Raw genomic sequence first — 19,449 nt, 5'->3', positions numbered from 1 at the left:
TATGCAGACAAGTCTATGGAAGTACTCCAATAGGAGAAATTATTAATGAAGACAGAGGAGATGAATGGAGGCATGGGATTCTTGCAAAGGCAAAAGGAAATGCAAGCCAAAGAATAAGAGGCCTTTGGTTGGAATGGGGAAAACTGAAACCTGGGCATGCGGTCGTGGTGGTGGGAATGTGAGGAGGTTCATGACTGATGGCTTCTGGTCTCAGATCAGAGGCTAAGAGCAATGGCCATGAGCAGAGAGAGGCACTAGTAGCATTCTGAAGACAAAAGAGAACACAAGAAATAGCCTCTTGGAAAACTTGATGAGATTTATGGACTCTGTTGAGCTCATATTTAAGGGCTTGGGGGTCATACATTTTAGGAGAAATTAATTAGCTTTGTTTTACAATTTGTTGCCTCAGTTTCAGGCAAAGAGAAGGTGGGCCACCAGGTTCAGCCTTGGTTGGAAAACATAACCAAGGGAGAGAAGGTGAATGTATGGCAAGGGACTGGTTATACTGTTGGAATCTGAAAAGGGGAGACCGAGGGCCTGAGAGAGGAGGGTGCGCGTGGGCTGGGTCCTCCACACAGACTGCAGGAATGAGGGCTGGAGTGGTGATGGGGAGGAAGAAGGTGAACCGGGTGCCCAGACTTGCATGATGGGGAGTTGTGAGGACATCAGGGGAATGCAGCAACATGGGGGCAGCGACGAGGGGGATGGGAAGGTGGAAGTCTAAGAGCTGTGGCTTCAAAGGAAAAGCAGAGAGGAGCCGCACAGGCGCAGGGACAGGGAGAAGAATACCACCGACCCCACTGGACCCCAGGGTGCATGAGTGTGAAGGAAAATAGTCTCCTGGAGAGGTCACAGGAAGTGTGTCCCTCAAGTGTGTCCCTCAGGGGGTGCCCGCCCCCCCCCCCGCCCAGTGAAGCAGTTGAACAGAACACTCTCAGAAGAGATTAGCAGTGCAAGGGGACCCACCATCACTACTCAGACATCATGAAGTGTTCGAGAAGGGGGAAAGGCTGCGGGGGGTGAGGGGTGAGTCCACGCAGGGGACACTAGAGCAGCAGGGCATGGGAGTGCCAGCCAAAGACCCAGGGATGGTGGTCATCATTGCAAACAATACTCCCAAATCCTCAGCCTCTGGGAGGGCACTCTCCTGGTTCCAGGTGTGGTTGTGGGGGCTGGGCTAGGGTTTGACTGGCCCAGGTAGGTGTCGTCTGGCAGGAGCTTTCTCGACCAAGTTGAGCTCCTGTTAACCTGTTGGAGGTCTGGACCGAGACATCTGAGCTCAGACAAAATCTGAATTCTCATAGGGTCCACTGAGAACCAGTGGGGCAATTGATTTTATCCACGCATTCTCCCTAGAGAGACCATCCCTGATCCTGCACTCTGCTCCCCAACCAAAACAGCTCCCTTCGTCAGCCCACCGGCTCCCCAACCTGACCCTGTGCCGTGACATTGGGAGGGTGGAGCTCACAGGACAGTGGACTAGCTGTCTGCCGTAAAACCCAGGCTCCCCCCTTCACCCAGTGCTCCCCCCACCCCCTGTGGCCCCAGCACTGCTCACACAGAGCTCTCTGAGAATGTGGTGCAGGACAGGTGAGTGTATCATCGTTTCTATCTGCAGCCTAATCATCCACAGCCAACACAGAATAGGATCTTGGAGGTCCAAGGGCTAAGAGATCTGGCAGGAGCATCACTGCCCCCCCAGAAGCCTGTGGTCTTGTTGGGGAGACCTGGAATAAACAGAATTTTCAGGACAAGAGTAGACAGGATAAAACCAAAGGAGTATCTCCAACAGGAGTCCTGAGGGAATTGGGGGATCTTATCCCCTGTGCTTGTCATAGCTTAGGAGGCTTCCTGTGTCAAGTAGAACATGAGGCTAACTAAGCCCAGGTGGGTTGAGCTGGCTGTGACTGGGGCTGGCTAACAAATCAGGGTCATATGGAGAACCCCTAAAATAAAGATTCTGGGGACCCAGGGATTTTCCAGCAGGATAGGGATGAGGCCAAGAAATCTGTATTTTTTTTAAAGATTTTATTTATTTGACAGAGAGAGACACAGTGAGAGAGGGAACACAAGCAGGGGGAATGGAAGAGGGAGAATAAGGCTTCCTACCAAGCAGGGAGCCTGATGTGGGGCTTGATCCCAGGACCCCGAGATCATGACCTGAGCCAAAGGCAGACACTTAACCGCTGAGCCACCAGGTGCCCCAGGAATCTGTATTTTTAAAGCACCTTCATGGGGGGCGCCTGGGTGGCTCAGTGGGTTAAGCCGCTGCCTTCGGCTCAGGTCATGATCTCAGGGTCCTGGGATCAAGTCCAGCAGGGAGCCTGCTTCCCTCTCTCTCTCTCTGCCTGCCTCTCTGTCTACTTGTGATCTCTGTCTGTCAAATAAATAAATAAAATCTTTGAAAAAAAAAAAAAAGTACCTTCATGGTCAGCCCAGGTTGAAACCAACTTAAGCAGATATTAAATTAGCAGCTACTGTGCATGGAGGTCTCCTGTGATGCTGGCCTTACCCGGGGACCTTTCTGTCCCTTGTTGCTCTGAGTCTTCAGTATAGCCTGTGAGGTGGGGATTCAGCCCCACAAAACAGGCGTCTCCGTCTCCAGCAGGTTAGTCTTCACCCTTGGAGGCAGTCAGTGACGGAATGAGGGCATCTTTGTCTCCCAAGCCCAAGATCCTCAGGGCTCGCAGGCAGGGCGGGATTTGAGGCTCAGGAAGGGAATCCGTAACTTCGCAGGACCTCCCTCCCTGCAGAGCCTCGAAACTGTGGCCTTCCTGAACCCAGGAGGACCAACACTGTTATCCTGGTCTGCAAATTTAATTAGATATTCCGCCCTGAGTCTGGAAGACTACAGTGCTTGTCAATTTGTAGGAAAAGAATAGCCAGCTCAGAGAGCCGGCACCCCCCATCCCCCACCCGGAGCCTGCTGGCTTTCCTGGGTCCTCCGTGGAGATCCTGGGAGCTGACTTTGGGCAGATGCTTGTGTTTACACAGCACCGTAAATATTTATCCCCAGCAGCCAATTAGAGCTGAGCCACTGCCTTCAAGGAGGGAGCTGACAGAAGGCGGCTGCGTCTGGAGAAGGCCTTGGTCATGGTTTACAAGAACCGCTCGGGATGGGCATTTTGCTATTTAAATATTGTCATCCAGAGATAGGCAAGTCTGCTGATTTTAAAACCAATTACACATTAGCAATAACAGCCTCTCTGATTTAATTGGCCCAGAAATACCTCCCGGGCTCCTGAGGCTGAATGCTGTTTTCTTTCCTCTGGGGTGGGGGTTGGGGAGGATGGAAGGCATTTCTGGGGCCATTGTCTGCCTCCCACAGTGGAAGCATGAAGACTCCAGTGTTTGAGGGCCTTCAGACAGGGAGAGGCACGTGGCCTGTGGCAAGAGACCTGGGCTTGCCCTGGCCCTCCTTGCTGGGCCCTGGAGCTGGCGTCTAGGCTAGGACATGGAGGTGGTCGCCTTGCCCAGTGGCTAGGACCAAGGGGGAGCAGAGGGGCTGCAAAGCAGGTGGTCTGGTCCCTGGCGCACCAAGGCTATTCTCTAAAGGATTAACTCTTAATTAGATTTGGGGAAACACTGTGGGGATGGTTTGTCTGAGGCTCCCAGCCTCTCTGGAAAAATCTGGTAGACTGCACATGGGCACCTGTTGAATCTGTTCCGTCGGTGACAGTGACCCGTGGCCTCAGACTGAATGGCCTGGACTCCTTGCCTTGGAACCCTAACCCTTATTAACTCTGAGCCACTCCTTTGCGTCCCCTGGGCTTCCCACATGCCACACACTCCGAGTGTGCACACTCTTTTGTTTCATTTCTCCCCCGCGGTCCTCTCTCTGGCCCTCACTTTCCATTTTATAATATTTGGGGTTCAAAGTGAGTGGGAGGTGGGGGTTTTTTTGTTTGTTTTGCTTTGCTTTGTTTCATTTTTATCTCCTGCCCTTCTCCACTCACCACCCCTCCCCTAATTCTGTAAGTATGCTAGCTCTTTAAATCTGCCTTTGTGGGCAGGGTGTTTCAAACCCAGAAGAAGGAGCAATGCTTAGTTCTTGAAGGTTTTTTTTTTTTTTAATTAAGTTAAACTTATTTGGGGATAATTGTAGATGCACACACCCTTATAAGAAATGATCTCCCCCATATCCTTTTTCTCCTAGTGCTAACATCTTGTAAAACTCCAGTACAACATCACAATATTGACATTGATGCAGTCTACAAACAGATCATTCCCATCCTCCCAAGGACCCCTCCTATTGTCTTTCATAGTCACACCCATGTCCATTCCAACTCCATCTCTCCTTAATCCCTGGCAACCAGGAATCTGTCTTCATTTCTGTAATGTTATTGCTTTAAGAATGTTGTATAAATGGAATCATATGGTGTATAACCTTCTGAGCCTGGCTTTCTTTTTTTTCACTTGACATAATTCTCTGAAGATTAATCCACATTGTCCCATATGTCAATAGTTCATTCCTTTTTATTCCTTGGTATGGGTGATATCATTCATGCATTGAAGGACACCTAAGTTGTTCCTATTTTTTGGCTATTACAAATAAAGCTACTATAAACATTATATATATATATATATACACATATATATATATATTTGTGTGAGCATAAGTTTTCATTTTAGGAAAAATTCCAGGAGTAGAATTGATATCTGCATGTTTAGTTTCTAAAGAAACTGCTAAAATGTTTTCCAGATTGGCTGTACCACTTTATATTCCCATCAGATGCAGGCTCTCTGCAACCTTGCCAGCTTTTGGTGTTGTCACTATTTCTTAATTTTGCCTTTTTCATCAGTGTGTAGTGATATCTTATTGTAGTTTTAACTTACATTTTTCTAGTGACTAATGATGTTGAGTATCTTTTCATATGCTAATTTTCTATCTTCAGATCCGCTTTGGTGAAATGTCATTTCCCGTCTTTTGCTCATTTTCTAATTAGATTGTTTGGGTTTGGGTTTTAGGGTTTGTTGTTGTTGTTGTTTTACTGTGAATTCTGAGAGTTGTTTATATATTCTTTACTAGCCCTTTCTTGGCTATGTGGTTCTATAATTTCCTCCCAATCTGTAACTTACAGTTTCATCTTCTTAACATGGTGTTTCACTGAGTAAATGTTTTCAGTTTTGATGAAGTCCAATTTGTCAGTTTTTCCGTTGATGAATCATGCATTTGATGTCAAGTCTAGGAATTCTTCGCCTTGCCCTAGATCCCAAAGATTTTCTCCTATATTTTTTCCAAAAGTTGATATTACATTGGTACATTTAAGTTTATGATCTATTTTTTAATTAAATTGTTTATAAGGTGTGAGGATTTATAGTCAGGCTTTCTTTTTTTATTTAATTTTAATTTTAATTTTGATTTAATTTATTTATTTTGCCTATAGGTGTTCAACTGGTCCAGCAATGTTTGCTGAAAAGGCCATCCTTTCTACACTGAATTACTTTCATGCCTTTGTCAAAATCAGTTAGGAATTTTTATTTGAGTCCATTTTGAGGTTTTCTATTCTCCTCCATTGATCTCTGTGCTCCTCTATCTGCCAATACCACATATTCTTGGTAATGTAGCTCTAAGTCTTGAAATTGAATATATTGGTTCCTTCAACTTTATTCTTCTCCAAAATTATTTTAGCTATTCTAACTTTCATATAAATTTTAGACTAATCTTGTCTATACCTACAAAAAGTTTTGCTGGGAGTTTGATGGCAGCAGTCTTAAACCCGTGTATCAGTTTGGGGAGAATTGACATCTGCACCATGTTGAGACTTCCTATGCCTGAACACAATATCTCTCCGTTTACTTAGTTCCTCTTTGATTTCTTTTATTGGTGTTCTGTAGTTTCAGCATACAAGCTTTGTACATTTTTGTTACATACGCTGAAGTGTTTCAGTGTTTTGCATCATTGTAAGTGGTATTATATTTTTAATTTTGGTGTTCATGTCCTTGTCCCTGGTGTACAGAAATACAATTGATTTTCATATGTTTATCTTGTATCTTGCAAACTTGCTGAACTCATTAATTCATTCTAGGATGTTTGGGGTGGGGTTTTGGTTTGTTTGGGTTTTTTTGTTTTTTGTTTTTTGGGTTTTTTTGGTATATTCCTTAGAATTTCTATACAAACTATCATGTCATGTGAAAGTAGGGATTTTTTTCCCTTCTGATCTGTATCCCTTTTAATTCCCTTTTATTGCCTTATCGCACTGGGCAGAACTTCTGGTACTATGTTGGATAACAGTACTACGAGTGGATATCCTTTCTTTTTCTTAATCTTAGGGAAAAGGTATGCGATCTTTCACCTTTAAAATGATGTTAACTATAGGCCTTTTCGCAGATGTTCTTTATGAAGTTGAGGAAATACCCCTCTATTTTTATTTTTTTGGGATTTTATCATGAATAGATATTGAATTTTAGGAGTATTGTCAAATATTTTTATTGCATCATTTGATATAATCATGATTTTTCTATAACCTGTTAATATGGTGGATTATACAGGTTGATTTTCAGCCTTGCATTCCTGTAATAAGCCCCACTTTGTATATAATTCTTTTTGCTTATATATTGTTCAATATTTTTGTATCTATATTCATACATTCATGAGGATTATTGGCCTGTAGCTGGTTGGGTGTTGTGGCTTTTCTTTTTCTTTGTACTGTTTTCATCTTGTTTTGGTATAAGGATAACACTCGATTCATAACATGAATTGGGAAGTATTCTTAACCTTTTAAGTTATCTGAAAGAAATTGTATTAATGTGTTTTAGTTCTTCCTTAAATATTTGGTACAATTCTCCAGTGAAAACTTCTGGGCCCAGAAATTTCTTTTTCTGGAATTTAAAACTTATAAATTCACTTTTCTTAATAGTTATAGTGCTATCCAAATTCTTTCTTATTTTTTTTTCCTTTTGTTTTTATTTATTTGACAAAGAGAGATCACAAGTCGGCAGAGAGGCAGGCAGAGAGAGGGGAAGCAGGCTCCCTGCTGAGCCGAGAGCCCAATGCAGGACTCGACCCCAGCACCTTGAGATCATGACCTGAGGTGAAGGCAGAGGCTTAACCCACTGAGCCACCCAGGCACCCCCAAATTATTTCTTTTATATATGGTGCATTGTAGTAGTTTATAGTTCTCAAGAGATCACTCCATTTCATCTAAATTGTCAAATTTATGTCTGTAGAGTTGTTCATAGTATTTCTTTATAATCCTTTTGATGTCTGCAGGGTCTGTAGTACTAACCCTAATTTCATCCCTGATAGTGTTCTATCTCTCCCTCTCTCTCTCTCGTAAGTCTTGCTAGAAATTTGATTGATCCTCTAAAGGAACTAAATTTCTTTTTATTGTTTTTGTTGGTTTTTTTTTTCAATTCTGTTGGTTTTTGATTCTTGTTATTTCCTTACTCTTGATTGCTTTTTGTTTATTGTGCTGCTCTTTTTCTAGGCTCTTCAGGTAAGAGCTAATAGAATTCATTCAAAACTTTTCTTCTTAACTATATAAGCATTTGTGCTATACATTTCCTTCTCAACAGTGGTCTAGCTGTGACTCACAAATCTGGATAAGATGTGTTTTTATTTTCACTCATTGCAATGTTTTTTTCTTAATTTCCCTTAAGACTTCTTTTTACCCATGGATTATTTGGAAGAGTATTGTTTGGTTTCCAAATGTTTAGAACTTTTCTTGTTTTTTATTTTTACTTTGATTTCATACATTAGAAAATACATTTTGTATGATTTCAGTTCTCTTCAATATATTTGAGGATGTTTTATAGCCTAGAATATACCTTAGCATATATATTCCACGGGCACTTGAAAAGAATGTGCATTCTGCTGTTGTTGGATGGAATGTTCTATAAATGTCAATTAGATTGATTGATGCTATTGTTGAGATTTTCTATGTCCTTGCTGACTTTCTGTCTAATTGTTCTATCAGTTATCGAGAAAAGGGTGTTTAAGTCCCCAAGTATAATTGTGGATTTGTCTACTCTCCCTTCACTAGCTCCTGTAGTGGTTTCCATAGGTATTACTTTATATATATAATTTATCACTGTCTATAGTTATTGAAATTTTGCCAGTTCTAGTGAAATGTAGAAAGTTTACCACCCTTTACACCCCTTTACTCTCCCATGTTTATAATATACTTGTCTTAATTATTTCCACTAATATAAATTTAGTGCCACATTAGGCAGTGTTACAGTTTTATTTCAACAGTGAAACATAATTTTTAAAAACTCAAAGAGAGGGGCACCTGTGTGGCTCAGTGGGTTAAGCCTCTGCCTTCGGCTCAGGTCATGATCTCAGGGTTCTGGGATCGAGTCCCGTATCAGGCTCTCTGCTCATCAGGGAGCCTGCTTCCCCCTCCCCCTCTGCCTGCCTCTCTGCCTACTTGTGATCTCTCTCTCTCTCTCTCTCAAATAAATAAATAATCTTTTTAAAAAATTCAAGAAGAGAATGAAAATTTATTTACTAAAATATTAACTCTTTCTATTATTCTTCCTTCTTGATGTTTCAATGTTCCTTTCTTTATATAACTTCCTTTTTTGAAGGGGGAAATTCCTCTAGCTTTTATTTTAGGGCAGGTCTTCTGGGGATAAGTTCTTTTAGTTTTTCCTTATCTAAAAATGTCTTGATTTCCCTTTCTTTCCTGAGGGATATTTTTGCCAGATATAAAATTTTGGCTTGACAGTTCTTTCCTCTCCCTTGTGTCAGCCTTCATGGTTTCTGATGAGAAATACATCATAATTTGAATTGTTTTTTTCCTCTAGAGATAAGGCATCATTTCTTTCTCTCTGCTTTCAAGATTTTTTCCTTTGTCTTTAGTTTTCAGAAGTTTGACTATGATAATGTCTTGATGTGGGTTTATTTTAATTTATCCTGTGTGGAATTAACTGAATCTTGAATCTTTAGGTTTATGTCTTTTGCCAAATTTAGGAAGTTTTGGGTCATTATTTCTCTGAGTACTTTCCTGCTCTGCTCTTTTTTTCTACCCTTCTGGGACTCCAGTGATATGACTGTTAGATCTTTTGTCCCACAGATTTTTCAGTTTTATAATGATTAATTTTAAAATATTTGTCACATAATTCTAACATTCCTGTCACATCAGTGTTGGGCATCTACTGTCTTTTTTCATTCAAGTTGAGATTTCCCTGGTTCTTGATGTGATAAGTGATTTTCTGTTGAAACCTGGATGTGTTATGAGACTCTGGATGTTATTTAAAATTTATGTGCTAGCTGGCTTTCTGACATCACTCCAGCAGGAGCAGGGTGGGTGCTACCTTATTGTAGCTGGGTGGAGGTAGAAGTCCAGGTTTCTCATTAGGCCTATATTGACAACCCAGGGGAGGATGCTTCTTATTACTGGTAGTGAGAGTGGGAATTCAAGGTCCCCCCACATGTTCTCTACTGATGCCGTCTGGAGGAATTGAGGTGGTGGTTACTATCCAATGGAGATGAATGTTCCAGCTTCTCCCCGAGAGCATGTCTCCTCTGACCCATCAGAGGTTGAGATGCTTCATTACAGATGGGTAATGGTAGAAGTCTAGGCTCCCCACTCTACCTTTGCTGGCATGGAGGAAGGTCATTATCTAAAGGTTTCCTGTGTTGCTAGTCTTTCTCTTCCCTGGTCCCTTGGCTAAAGAAAGCAGGCTTTTGTTGGATTATTTTTGTTTGTTTACGTTGGTTTGTGTTTTATGTTACTGGCTGTTTGAGCTCCAAGTCTGGGAAATTTTCCATAAAACAGAAAACCCAGTGTATTCATTTTTTAGGGCTACTGTAACAAAACCCCACAGACTGAGTGGCTTAACCAACAGAAATTTATTTCTCACCATTCTGGTAGCTAGAAGTCCAAGGTCAAGCTGCTGGCAGAGTTAGTTTCTCCTGAGGTCTTTCTCTGTGGATTGCAGATAACCGCTGTCTTACTGCATCCTCCAATGGTCTTTTCTTTGTGTGCACACATTGCTGGTGTCTCTTCCTCTTCTTATAAGGGTAATGGTCATATTGGTTTAGAACCGCACACTTATGACCTCATTTGACCTTAATTACCTCTTTAAATGCCTCATTTTTAAATATAGTCATATCCAGGGTTAAAGCTTCAACATATGAACTTCAGGGTGGAGGGGACACAATTCAGTCCAGTACACCAGGAATTCACCATCATGTTGTTCCTTGGGTCCTGAGGTCCCTAGCTCCTCTCTCTCCATATTTCAGAATCTTCTTATGTTTGTTTAAATATAATGTCCAGGACTTTTAGTGGAAGGAATAGGGAAAATTCCACTTGATTTTCCTGGAAGCAGAAGACCCTCCCTCTTGAGCTCTTTAAAGAGACTTTTGTGGGGCACCTTGGTGGCTCAGTGGGTTAAAGCCTCTACCTTCAGCTCAGGTCATGATCCTACGGTCCAGGGATCGAGCCCCAGGTCAGGCTTTCTGCTCAGCAGGGAGCCTGCTTCCACCTCTCTCTGCCTACTTGTGATCTCTGTCTGTTAAATAAATAACTAAAAATCTTAAAAAAGAGAGAGAGAGATTTTTGTAACTCACGTAAAAGCTGTTCTGATTTGCAAGAGGCAGGTTTCACTGGGCAAGAAATATTTTTGTGGAAATTTCCATAGCCTCTGGGAACTGGGAACATAAAGATTATTCCATAAACCATCACGTAGAGAAGAACATGGGATGCGTGATGGCAGAGTTCTATCCCAAAAGGAGATATAATCCCTTTTTCTGGGGAAGAAAAATCCTCAGATGAGATTGACAGTGGTTGAAAAGCTCTAAGCCTCAGAAGAGGAGCCTAGTGCTCCATCTCCGCAGACCTTGTGAGGCAGGACAGTAGGAATCTGACTTGAGCCAACCTCCCTCCCAGGGGGATAGACCAGAGAAGGCAAGTGTCCAAGACAGAGCTCTGTGTGTGTGTGTGTGTGTGCACGCGCGCATGCGCGCACGTGCAGGTAGAGGTGTTGGGGAGCAGCACCTGATTTCTGCAGCCCTCCAAAAGACAGAGGTTCTGTGTTCCTTTCATCTTGTTCACCTTAGTCACAGTCTGTAAGCTTTCAGCCTCTAACAGAAACTCCAGGGTCCTCCAAGGCCTCGTGGCCTCTGGAATTTCTGCATCACCGAAGCTGTCAGCTCCCCAGGCGTGGGTGGCCGAGCAAGCTCCTCCTATTACTCACCTCCCACTTCTCACTATTAAGCAGGGCTCCTTGAGGAAGATTGATTTACCACATTAAACGAGCCCCCATGTGCTCGATGAGAATGTCACAAGACAAACGGCTCCTGCCGCGTGCCTCCAGCCCCCCACCCCCTGTTTCCATTACACTGGGGCCAGAGTCATGGTGGATGAGTTTGGGTGTAGTTCATTTTCTGCCTTACACGATAAACTTGTCAGCCTTTGACCGATCAGCTACTTGTACGCAGGGAGTTCATTTGCAAGGCCACCTGGCATCTCGGCTCGGCTGTCCTGCTCCCATTTCACCCTGTCTAATGAGCCAGGACCTGGGTGTTGTTGGTTGGCGCTGAGCTCTGGGGCCCTGCACGACCTGCCCGTGATGGCGATGGCTCAGTCCCTCCCCAGGGGTCCCTCGCTCCTGCCTGGAGGTGGCTGGGCACTGAGGCCTGGGGAGCCATCCTTGTTTGCTGTCAGCTTCGTGTTGTCCATCTGGGAAGGAGTGTGCCAGGCCTCCTCTCTCCTGCCCCGAGGATGTGTTAGGCCTACTCCCCAGCATCCTGGCTAGACAGGCCTGTCCACTCCACATTGGCCTTGGGGCTGTTTCTAAGGAAATTTTGGTATAGGCACATGCCCAGCCTGGGCTTTCAGAGCTCTCTGAGACATGGCCAACAGGGCCTAGATGAGTAGCTCTGGGGCTACCCATGGTCCCTTAACTGGCCTCCAGGCCAACACCCTCCCCAGGCTGCTAGGCAGCCTAGACTCTGCTCTGACCCCATCAACCTCTGTCCAAGATCCTTTGATGGCTCCTTGTTGCTAGATGAAGGCCATTCACAGCCCTTGATGATCTGTTCCCAACCTGGGCACTGGGGTTGCATGCCGGGGATCAAGTCCAGCTCCCTCAGATTACTGGATGACCTTAAGCAAGACATTTAGCTTCTCTGTGAATGGGGATAATAAAGAATGCCTATCTCATGTTCATTAGTATGAGGACTTAGGTTTATGCCTGGCACATAGTAGGTGCTCAACATATGTTCACTAATAGCATCACTTCACTGCATTCTTCAGCCTCACCTAAATCCTGCATGCCTTCACCTACAATCTGGGGGTGAACTGCAGCCTGGGGTGGCCTGCTCACCCACACTTTCTACCCACAAACCTGGGTGTCTGCACCCCAGCCCTCAGAACATTTTCCAGCACTGTTATCTCCCTCCTGACAGGCTTCCCCCTTCCTCTCTGCCTATTTGAATCTGACCACAGTCCGGCCAAGGCCTTCCCATGCTCTGAAGTCACCAGCCAGCCTGGAATCCCAAACGAACCCTGCAGAACAGCACACAGGGCAGGACCACTCCCCAGAGCCATAGGTGGGAACTTCTATAGAGCAGACAGGGGCATGACTGGGAGCCTTGCAAAGGGTAAGGAATCCCTTTCCTATCTCCATCCCCTCCCAACCTCTCACCATTCCCCTATCCCATAAGGGTCCATACCCCAAAGGTGGTGGTTTTCTGATCATCAAGCCAGCTGGGCTGCTCCAGGTTCCTTCTCTGAGCTGCATACACAGATCTCTGCCTCACCTGTCCATGTACTCTTGAGTCCACTGCCAGCCATGGACACTTTCCTGTGCCCACCTGCACTGGAGACACAGCCTCCACCCTCTGCAAGCTCACAGACATGGGGGAGGAGACTAGGTCAGGGCTTCTGGGGTGGACTGGCACTGATTGCTTGAAGCATGGGGAAGTCTGCGGTCAGTAGTTGTGTGGTAGGGCATGTGCAATGTCGTAGGAGACAACAGGTGTAGAGGGGATGGGTCCAGCCCTGGACCCAGGTACTGTACAAGGCCAGCATAGTGAACAGAACAGAGATGCTTTGTCTGCACCGAGAAGCAGCCGCCATCCTCTGGGTGTGAGAAGTTCTGGAGGGCAGGCGCTCTGTCTGGGCTGTTGCCACCCATGCCAGACCTAGGTCCAGCCCCATTAAAAGGATCAGAGAGCTTGGGAGAGGTTTATGAGTGAAACTCTGATAGACAGAGTAGGAGAAGGGCCCCTATCCAGGTGAAGGGCCTCTTCTCTGGTGAAGAGAAGGATGAGCCCAGATGTCCAGAGAGTGGCAGGAGGCCTGAAGCCCACGCAGGGATTCAGGGGATGTGACCCTCGAGGGGCAGCATGGTAAGCCACGGAGCCCAAAGGGCCATGTTTAAACTCAACCTCATAGAAGTCATTTCAGGTTGAAGACGGTAACACAGTGACTGCCCCACCCTTCAGGGGCAGAGGGAAGGGGAATTTCCCCAGAGCTTCAGCTGGGTTACCTTTACCTCTAGATCATCAGGGCATGACCGAAAGTCTTAGAGATGATCAGATTCCAGGAAAGCCCAAGAAGCCATGCAAAAGATAAGGAGTCATCCTGGCCCCTTCGGGATCAAGAGGGGTCCTGAAAGCATGGTACTCTCCAAACCCTCATTCTACACAGGAAGTGGGGAAAAGATGACCCAAGGATGGGCTGGCTTGCTGGTCATTCTGCTTCTCAGACTGGAAGACTTGCTGTGAGAGGGATTTGCAAGAAGTGGGAGGAAGGGGATGGGTGGAGACTGGAGACTGTCTTCCGTGAGATTGTATACAGACGCCTCTCATGAGCTAGAGAAATCACGTGGGCAGAGCAGTGATCGTCACAGGTGACCTTAGCATCGTGCCTACCTCATGTTGAGGAGGCCCAGGGGAGAGTCTTAGGGACTACTCCACTCAAGGCTGACTGCACTGGAAGAGGGAAGTCACCACATGTCCCAGGGAGGGTCAGGGTGAGGCCAAGAGCAGAGGAGGGAACCCAGGGAGGAACAGACAGGACCCCTGGGTCCCTAGCTGGACAAAGGGAAGGACAGGCTCCCACTGGCAACATCAGACTGTGTATGGACTCAGCCTCCCACTGACTAGGGAAGGTCCCATTGTGCCTGGCTCCAACCCACAGGCAGGACCTGGCTGGTGAACGGAGACCACACTGGCTCCCACATATTCCCTGGACTTCAGGAAAGCAGATTTCGGGTGGCTAGGAGAGGTGATGGGCATAATTTTTGGCTTGAGGCTCCAGAAGAAGAGAAACCTCCAGAACCAGGGGCTCTGACTCAGCAGTAAGTGGGATCCCAGTGGTGAGGGAAAGGGCAAGAGCAGAGAGGTATGTGTGCCTGGGCTTGGACTGACTATAGGAAATAGAAGGGCCAGCACTCAGGATCAGAACCTGCCCCACTGCCTGTCTTGATGGGGCAAAAAGGAGCAGGGACTGTCATCTTGTGCGGGGGCTCCTTAGCTCGCAGAATGTTTCTCTCTGACAAACACCTCCTGGACAGGGACCTTGGATTTCAATACCTACAGGGACCAAGGGGGTTGAATGAATGAGAGGACTATGGTAAAACAAGGGTGCAGTTTCTCAGCTCCAGCTGATTCTTACAGTGTGAGAATGTGAACCCAAACTCACTAGATGGTATAAGTTAAGATTAGATTTGGCCTCATATGACAGAAAATCCAAAATAATAGTGGTTTAAAGAAAACAGAGGTCTCTCTTTCTCTCTTGTATACCTGAAGTAAGCCATCAGAGCTGATACGTAGTGGCTAGGATTCTTCCATCACTGCAAGGGTGTGGCGCACATCCATATGATCCAAAAATGAGGCTAGAGGTCCAGCCATCACACCAGTGCTCCAAGCAGTAGATAGAGGAAGGTGGGAAGAGGGGCAAAGAGCACATGCTGGTTACCTTTAAAGAAGTCTCTTGGAAGCTGTCATATAGGGTTTCTAAATTTTATTGGCAGAATTAAATGTGTGTTCTCCTCTAACTGTAAGTGAGGCTGGGCAATGCACCTTTAGTTCTGGCCCTCCATGTGCCAAGCTAAAACCAGGCACTCTGTGACTAAAGGGAGAATGGATATTGCCCTACACAGCTAGCAGCCTCTGCCCCACAGTGTCCCCTTGCCTCCAAATACTTTGCACCCCATCTTCCATGCATAGAATACTCTGGGGCTTGGGGAGAGACGTAACCCTGCCCCTCATCCTGTTACAGCTTTCCAGCCCAAAAGTCTGGATAGAGGATGTGGTGGAAAGGGGGGGGGGGCTGCCCCGGGAGAGCCCATCCAGCTGACCCAGCTCTTTTTGGGGAAGAACCTTATGCCCAATGTCCCCCACGGAGTAATCAAGCTGCCTTGGTGACACGTCTCCTGCACAACTCAGTGGCTTCTAGCCTATTTGTCCTGACGAGTTCCACGTGCCTGAATTGGCTTCAGTGGGCTCACGGGGGTATGGCTTTGGGGCAGGTTGCCTGGCCCTTCCATCTGCGCTCTTCATTGAAATAACCGCTGAGGCAGGGAGGGGCAGGGACAGCAACACCTTGACTCCCTGAAGCTTTTCATGTGAAATTGACAGATTTTTAATTTTCTACAACCAATGTTTGAGAATTTTAGTTTGAAACAAATAAACAGACCTATGGGCCAGATGTGGCTCTCAAGCACCACAGTGCGGGGGCAGGGTACTGTTCGATGGAGGAATTGGGGCTCCTCCCCTGGCAAGGCCGGTCTGAGGGTCTAATGTCCATGGAGAAGGCCCCGCATGAACCCCCTTCGTCCTGGTGGGCAGTTCCAATGACCACCCGTCTGGGGGCAGATCTGGCCACAGCTGGAGAGTTGGTGGGACTCCTGCAGACCCCCTGAGTGGGAGCTGGCTGCTGGGGTTAGCACAGGAGCTCAGGAGAGTCTAGCTGACTGTCACGGCCCACCCACTGGAGTCGGGCGAGGAGTCAGGACCGGCTCAAGGGCTGGGTGTCCATGTGTGTCTGCCTGTGGCGCATGGGGCTCCGCAGAGGGGACCTCAGACCTGGGGTCTGGAGGGTAGGGATTAAGGCCTTGTTTGTCCGGCCTGCAGACTCCACCAACCGGGACGCACTGGATATGATTGAACGCTGCATCTGTCTCGTGTGCCTGGATGCCCCAGCGGGCGTGGAGCTCAGCGACACCAACAGGGCTCTTCAGCTCCTTCATGGCGGAGGCTGCAGCAAGAACGGGGCGAACCGCTGGTATGACAAATCCCTGCAGGTGAGCCTCCCCAGCTGCAAGGCCAGGGCCGAGCCAGCAGAAGCGCACGCCTGCCAGGCTCACGCGCTGACCTGTGCTGCCCAGGATGCCGTGTCTGGGGCCGGGGGAGCCGAAGGCACTGGCAATGCGCCACTGGTGTCAACCCCTGGGACTGGCCACAACCCTTCCCGAGAGCCAGGGACCAAACCCAACTCCAACTCCCAAACTTCCTGCAGCCTGGGCCAGGTGTGCGGGACCTCGGGGTCAGACCTGGAGCTCACTCCCACTCTCCAAGCACACACTGTAAGGTGGGGTGTCCCGGGGGCCCCCTGAACATATCCTCAATGCATCCAGCAAGAGTCATGGCTGATGCCCGGAAGTGCCAACTTTTCTGAATCTCCATCACTTGTCTGACTGTTTTGACATACCTCCCTCCAACTCTGAGAAGTAAGACAGCCCAGCATCTCCACAGAAGAAAAGCCGTAAAATGAAATAATGCAATTCCTATGTTTTTCATTCACGTGACATCAACCCAGAAAAAAAGATGCTCACTTTAGCCAGGAGAGAAATACTCATGCAGTGCAGATGAAGTTCAAGTTTGGGCCCATTCATTGCTGTTTCTCCAGCCTTTTTTCTCCAGTGTGTCAATCCTGAATCGATCCTTGTCTGTTTTTAAAGCCCCCCACCCCACTTTCACAATGACCGTATTAAATAGCCAGCGATCGCTATACTTTGGGCTAACATCGGCTCCCACAGATAAGCACTGCTGGGCAACATTTCATTTTTCTCTTTCTCTGGCCTCTCCGTTCTGCAGGTTATCCTTTTTATTGGTTTGCATATTGATTCTGCTGTTTCTGATGAGTTCACTTGCTGCTGCGCTGGCCGTTTTAGCCTCCACCAGTGGTGCTAATGGCTTGTAATCTTTCATGGAGCAGCTGTGGGAATGTAATGATATAATGAATGTAGGGGACCAGAAACATAGGAATCCTCGGTAGTGGTTTTAAAAAGGCACTGTTTTCCTCCCTTTTGTTTTAGTGGCAAGGACAGAAAAGCATTAATGCACGAGTGGGCACAGTCTTCTCCTCCTGCTCCACAGGGGTGATTGTGCCCACCGCTGGGCGCTTTTCACGGGCAGGACAGATGATCAGATGACCTGGAGAAGCCAAACAGGCTCCAGGGACCTGAGCTGAACGAGCAAGAGCTAGAAGGAAGCAGGGGACAGAGAAGCAGGGGACACTGGGGAGAAAAGAAAAGACTGCAAGGGATGAGTTTTGAGAAAGACTCTGTGGGGAGGTGGTTGGAGGAATGGGAGTAGATATTCGGGCCACTGGCTCTAGGTGAGGGCTGGGGGAAGACAGGAGGAGAGTCAGCTCACATGTGTTATAGTGCCCCAGAAGGGCATCAGAAAACTGTCAATAGCTTGTTTGTTTGCTTGCTTGTGGATGGGGGACCAGATGGGATGCTGTGCTGAGCCGGGCTATGGGCAGCCCCCCCCCCTCATCTGGGTTACACGTCAACAATCAAATCTCATTCTTCTCATTCTTTTTTCCCAGCACCTCTGTACATGCCGAGCATGTCCTTTGTCCACACCAGTTAAGTACAGCCTCAGCAAACTCCTTACAGTCCCTGGGAACCTTTCCTAAACCTTCTCTCTGATCCTCCTAGCCATCCTGTGAACCGGGCTTTATTGGATCCATTTTCAATGGTAGCAAACTGAAGCCAGGAGCTGAAATGTCCTGTCGAAGGTCTCCTAGCTGGCAGGTGGCTGTGGCAGACCTGGAACCCCGGTCCCTGACTCGAAGCCCAGACAGCAGTTCATGGAACACCCTCAGAACACCTTTCCTTCACTCCCACCCAGAGACAACTATTTCTCCCTAGGAATCTGCCCACGACCCAAACCAGATCGTTACCTTACACTCACTCATTCAACAGAAGTGTTGAGCACCTACTATGTGGTAGACGTGGGTCTAGATCCTGGGAAGAAAACCAGTGGGGGCCAAACACATAGGCCCCATTTAGACCCGTACTCACGCGAAGTTGTACAGGATGGTGGCCCTGTTGCACACTGTGGGATGGGGTGGTGGAGCAAAGGGCTTAACAGAAGCCAAAGGAACTCGTCCATGACCTAAGGAAAGAGTGCACGGCTTCAGGGAGGATGGTTAGGAATCACCGGCTACTTCAACTGGGGAACCTTGGGCTCTACCCTCACTGCCCAGAGCATTTCTGGGAAGGAGGTCACATAATAGAGCTGTCTTGAGGCCCCCATATTCTCAGGTCATGGCAATTTCATACAGCATTCCTTTTGGGACATAATGTGCTTTTGTGTCCTTCGAGGAGAGGTCCCCCCTCCCCACCCCTCGCTCCCGAGAGGCCAGGGAGACCCAGCCTGGAGCCCAGGGACTAGTTTGAGATGCAGACCCTACCTGAGGTCCACTCACCTCTCTCCCTCCTTATTGCAGTTCGTGGTGGGCCGCGATGGCACATGTGGCGTGGTGTGCGAGCACTCCCCGTTTGATGGAATCGTCCTGGTGCAGTGCACGGAGCACCTGCTCAAGCACATGTGAGTCTGGGTGCATCCTCTCCCCATCCCCTCACCCCCCTACCCCCGCCGCAGCCACAGGAGCCAACACCACACTGCCAAGGTGTGGCCAGGCTTGGCCAAGAAAAATTTGGGTGGCCACCGGGGGGCTGCATTAGTCTGGAAAGTGTCTTAGCAAAGGATGGATTCAGAAACCAGCTTGAGCTCAGACACTTTATCTGCCATGGACAGTGGGGGCAGGCTGGGCATCAGGAGAAGCTTGGCCAAGAATTCTTAGCCAAAAAGAAACATCTGCTTTGGCCCAGGGAACCCAGACTGATACCTAGTGCTTGTTCCGAGTCAGGCCTGTGCCGACTGTTGACCCAACAGAGGGGACGGGGGTCTCTGAGCTGCACCTCCTTCCACCCCCGGGAGCTGGACCTCTCTCCCTAGCTTCTGGGCTGGCTGGACTGAGTGCTTTCCTATCCCTTAAACACACCGAGTTCCTTCCTCCATTCACGGTTTGCTCCTTCTTTCCCTCCAGAATCTTCTCCCTGAATCTAAGTTCTAAATCTCTTCCACGATTTGGGAGCTCTTTAGAATCCCTAAAAGCCCAAAGCAACTCTCACAGACAAACAACACAGTTTGCTTCTTCAGTGTCTCTCCAAGTGTTTCCCAAGTGTTAGTGGAGCGGAAGAACGTGAAAAGAAACAGGCTCTGGAGTCGGGCGGAACTGGCGGGAATCCCGG

At 47.4% G+C, this 19,449-nt stretch overlaps 1 protein-coding gene across 2 annotated transcripts in view; it reads left to right on the top strand.

Annotated features, from left to right (window-relative positions):
• CHAT (choline O-acetyltransferase) overlaps positions 1-19,449 on the top strand; it is a 48,118-nt gene that overhangs the window by 14,024 nt on the left and 14,645 nt on the right. For both annotated transcript variants that reach the window (XM_032877763.1, XM_032877755.1), the window contains exons 8-9: positions 16,034-16,203; positions 18,642-18,742. In XM_032877763.1, the coding sequence (XP_032733654.1) occupies positions 16,034-16,203; positions 18,642-18,742 (271 nt within the window). The remainder of the gene's footprint in view (positions 1-16,033; positions 16,204-18,641; positions 18,743-19,449) is intronic.

The sequence above is a fragment of the Lontra canadensis genome, unplaced genomic scaffold (genome assembly GCF_010015895.1).
Source record: "Lontra canadensis isolate GAN:19392208 unplaced genomic scaffold, GSC_riverotter_1.0 scaffold3, whole genome shotgun sequence".
NCBI classification, from domain to species: domain Eukaryota; kingdom Metazoa; phylum Chordata; class Mammalia; order Carnivora; family Mustelidae; genus Lontra; species Lontra canadensis.
Note: the sequence above shows the minus strand (reverse complement) of the source record. Positions and strands in the feature narration are given on the sequence as shown.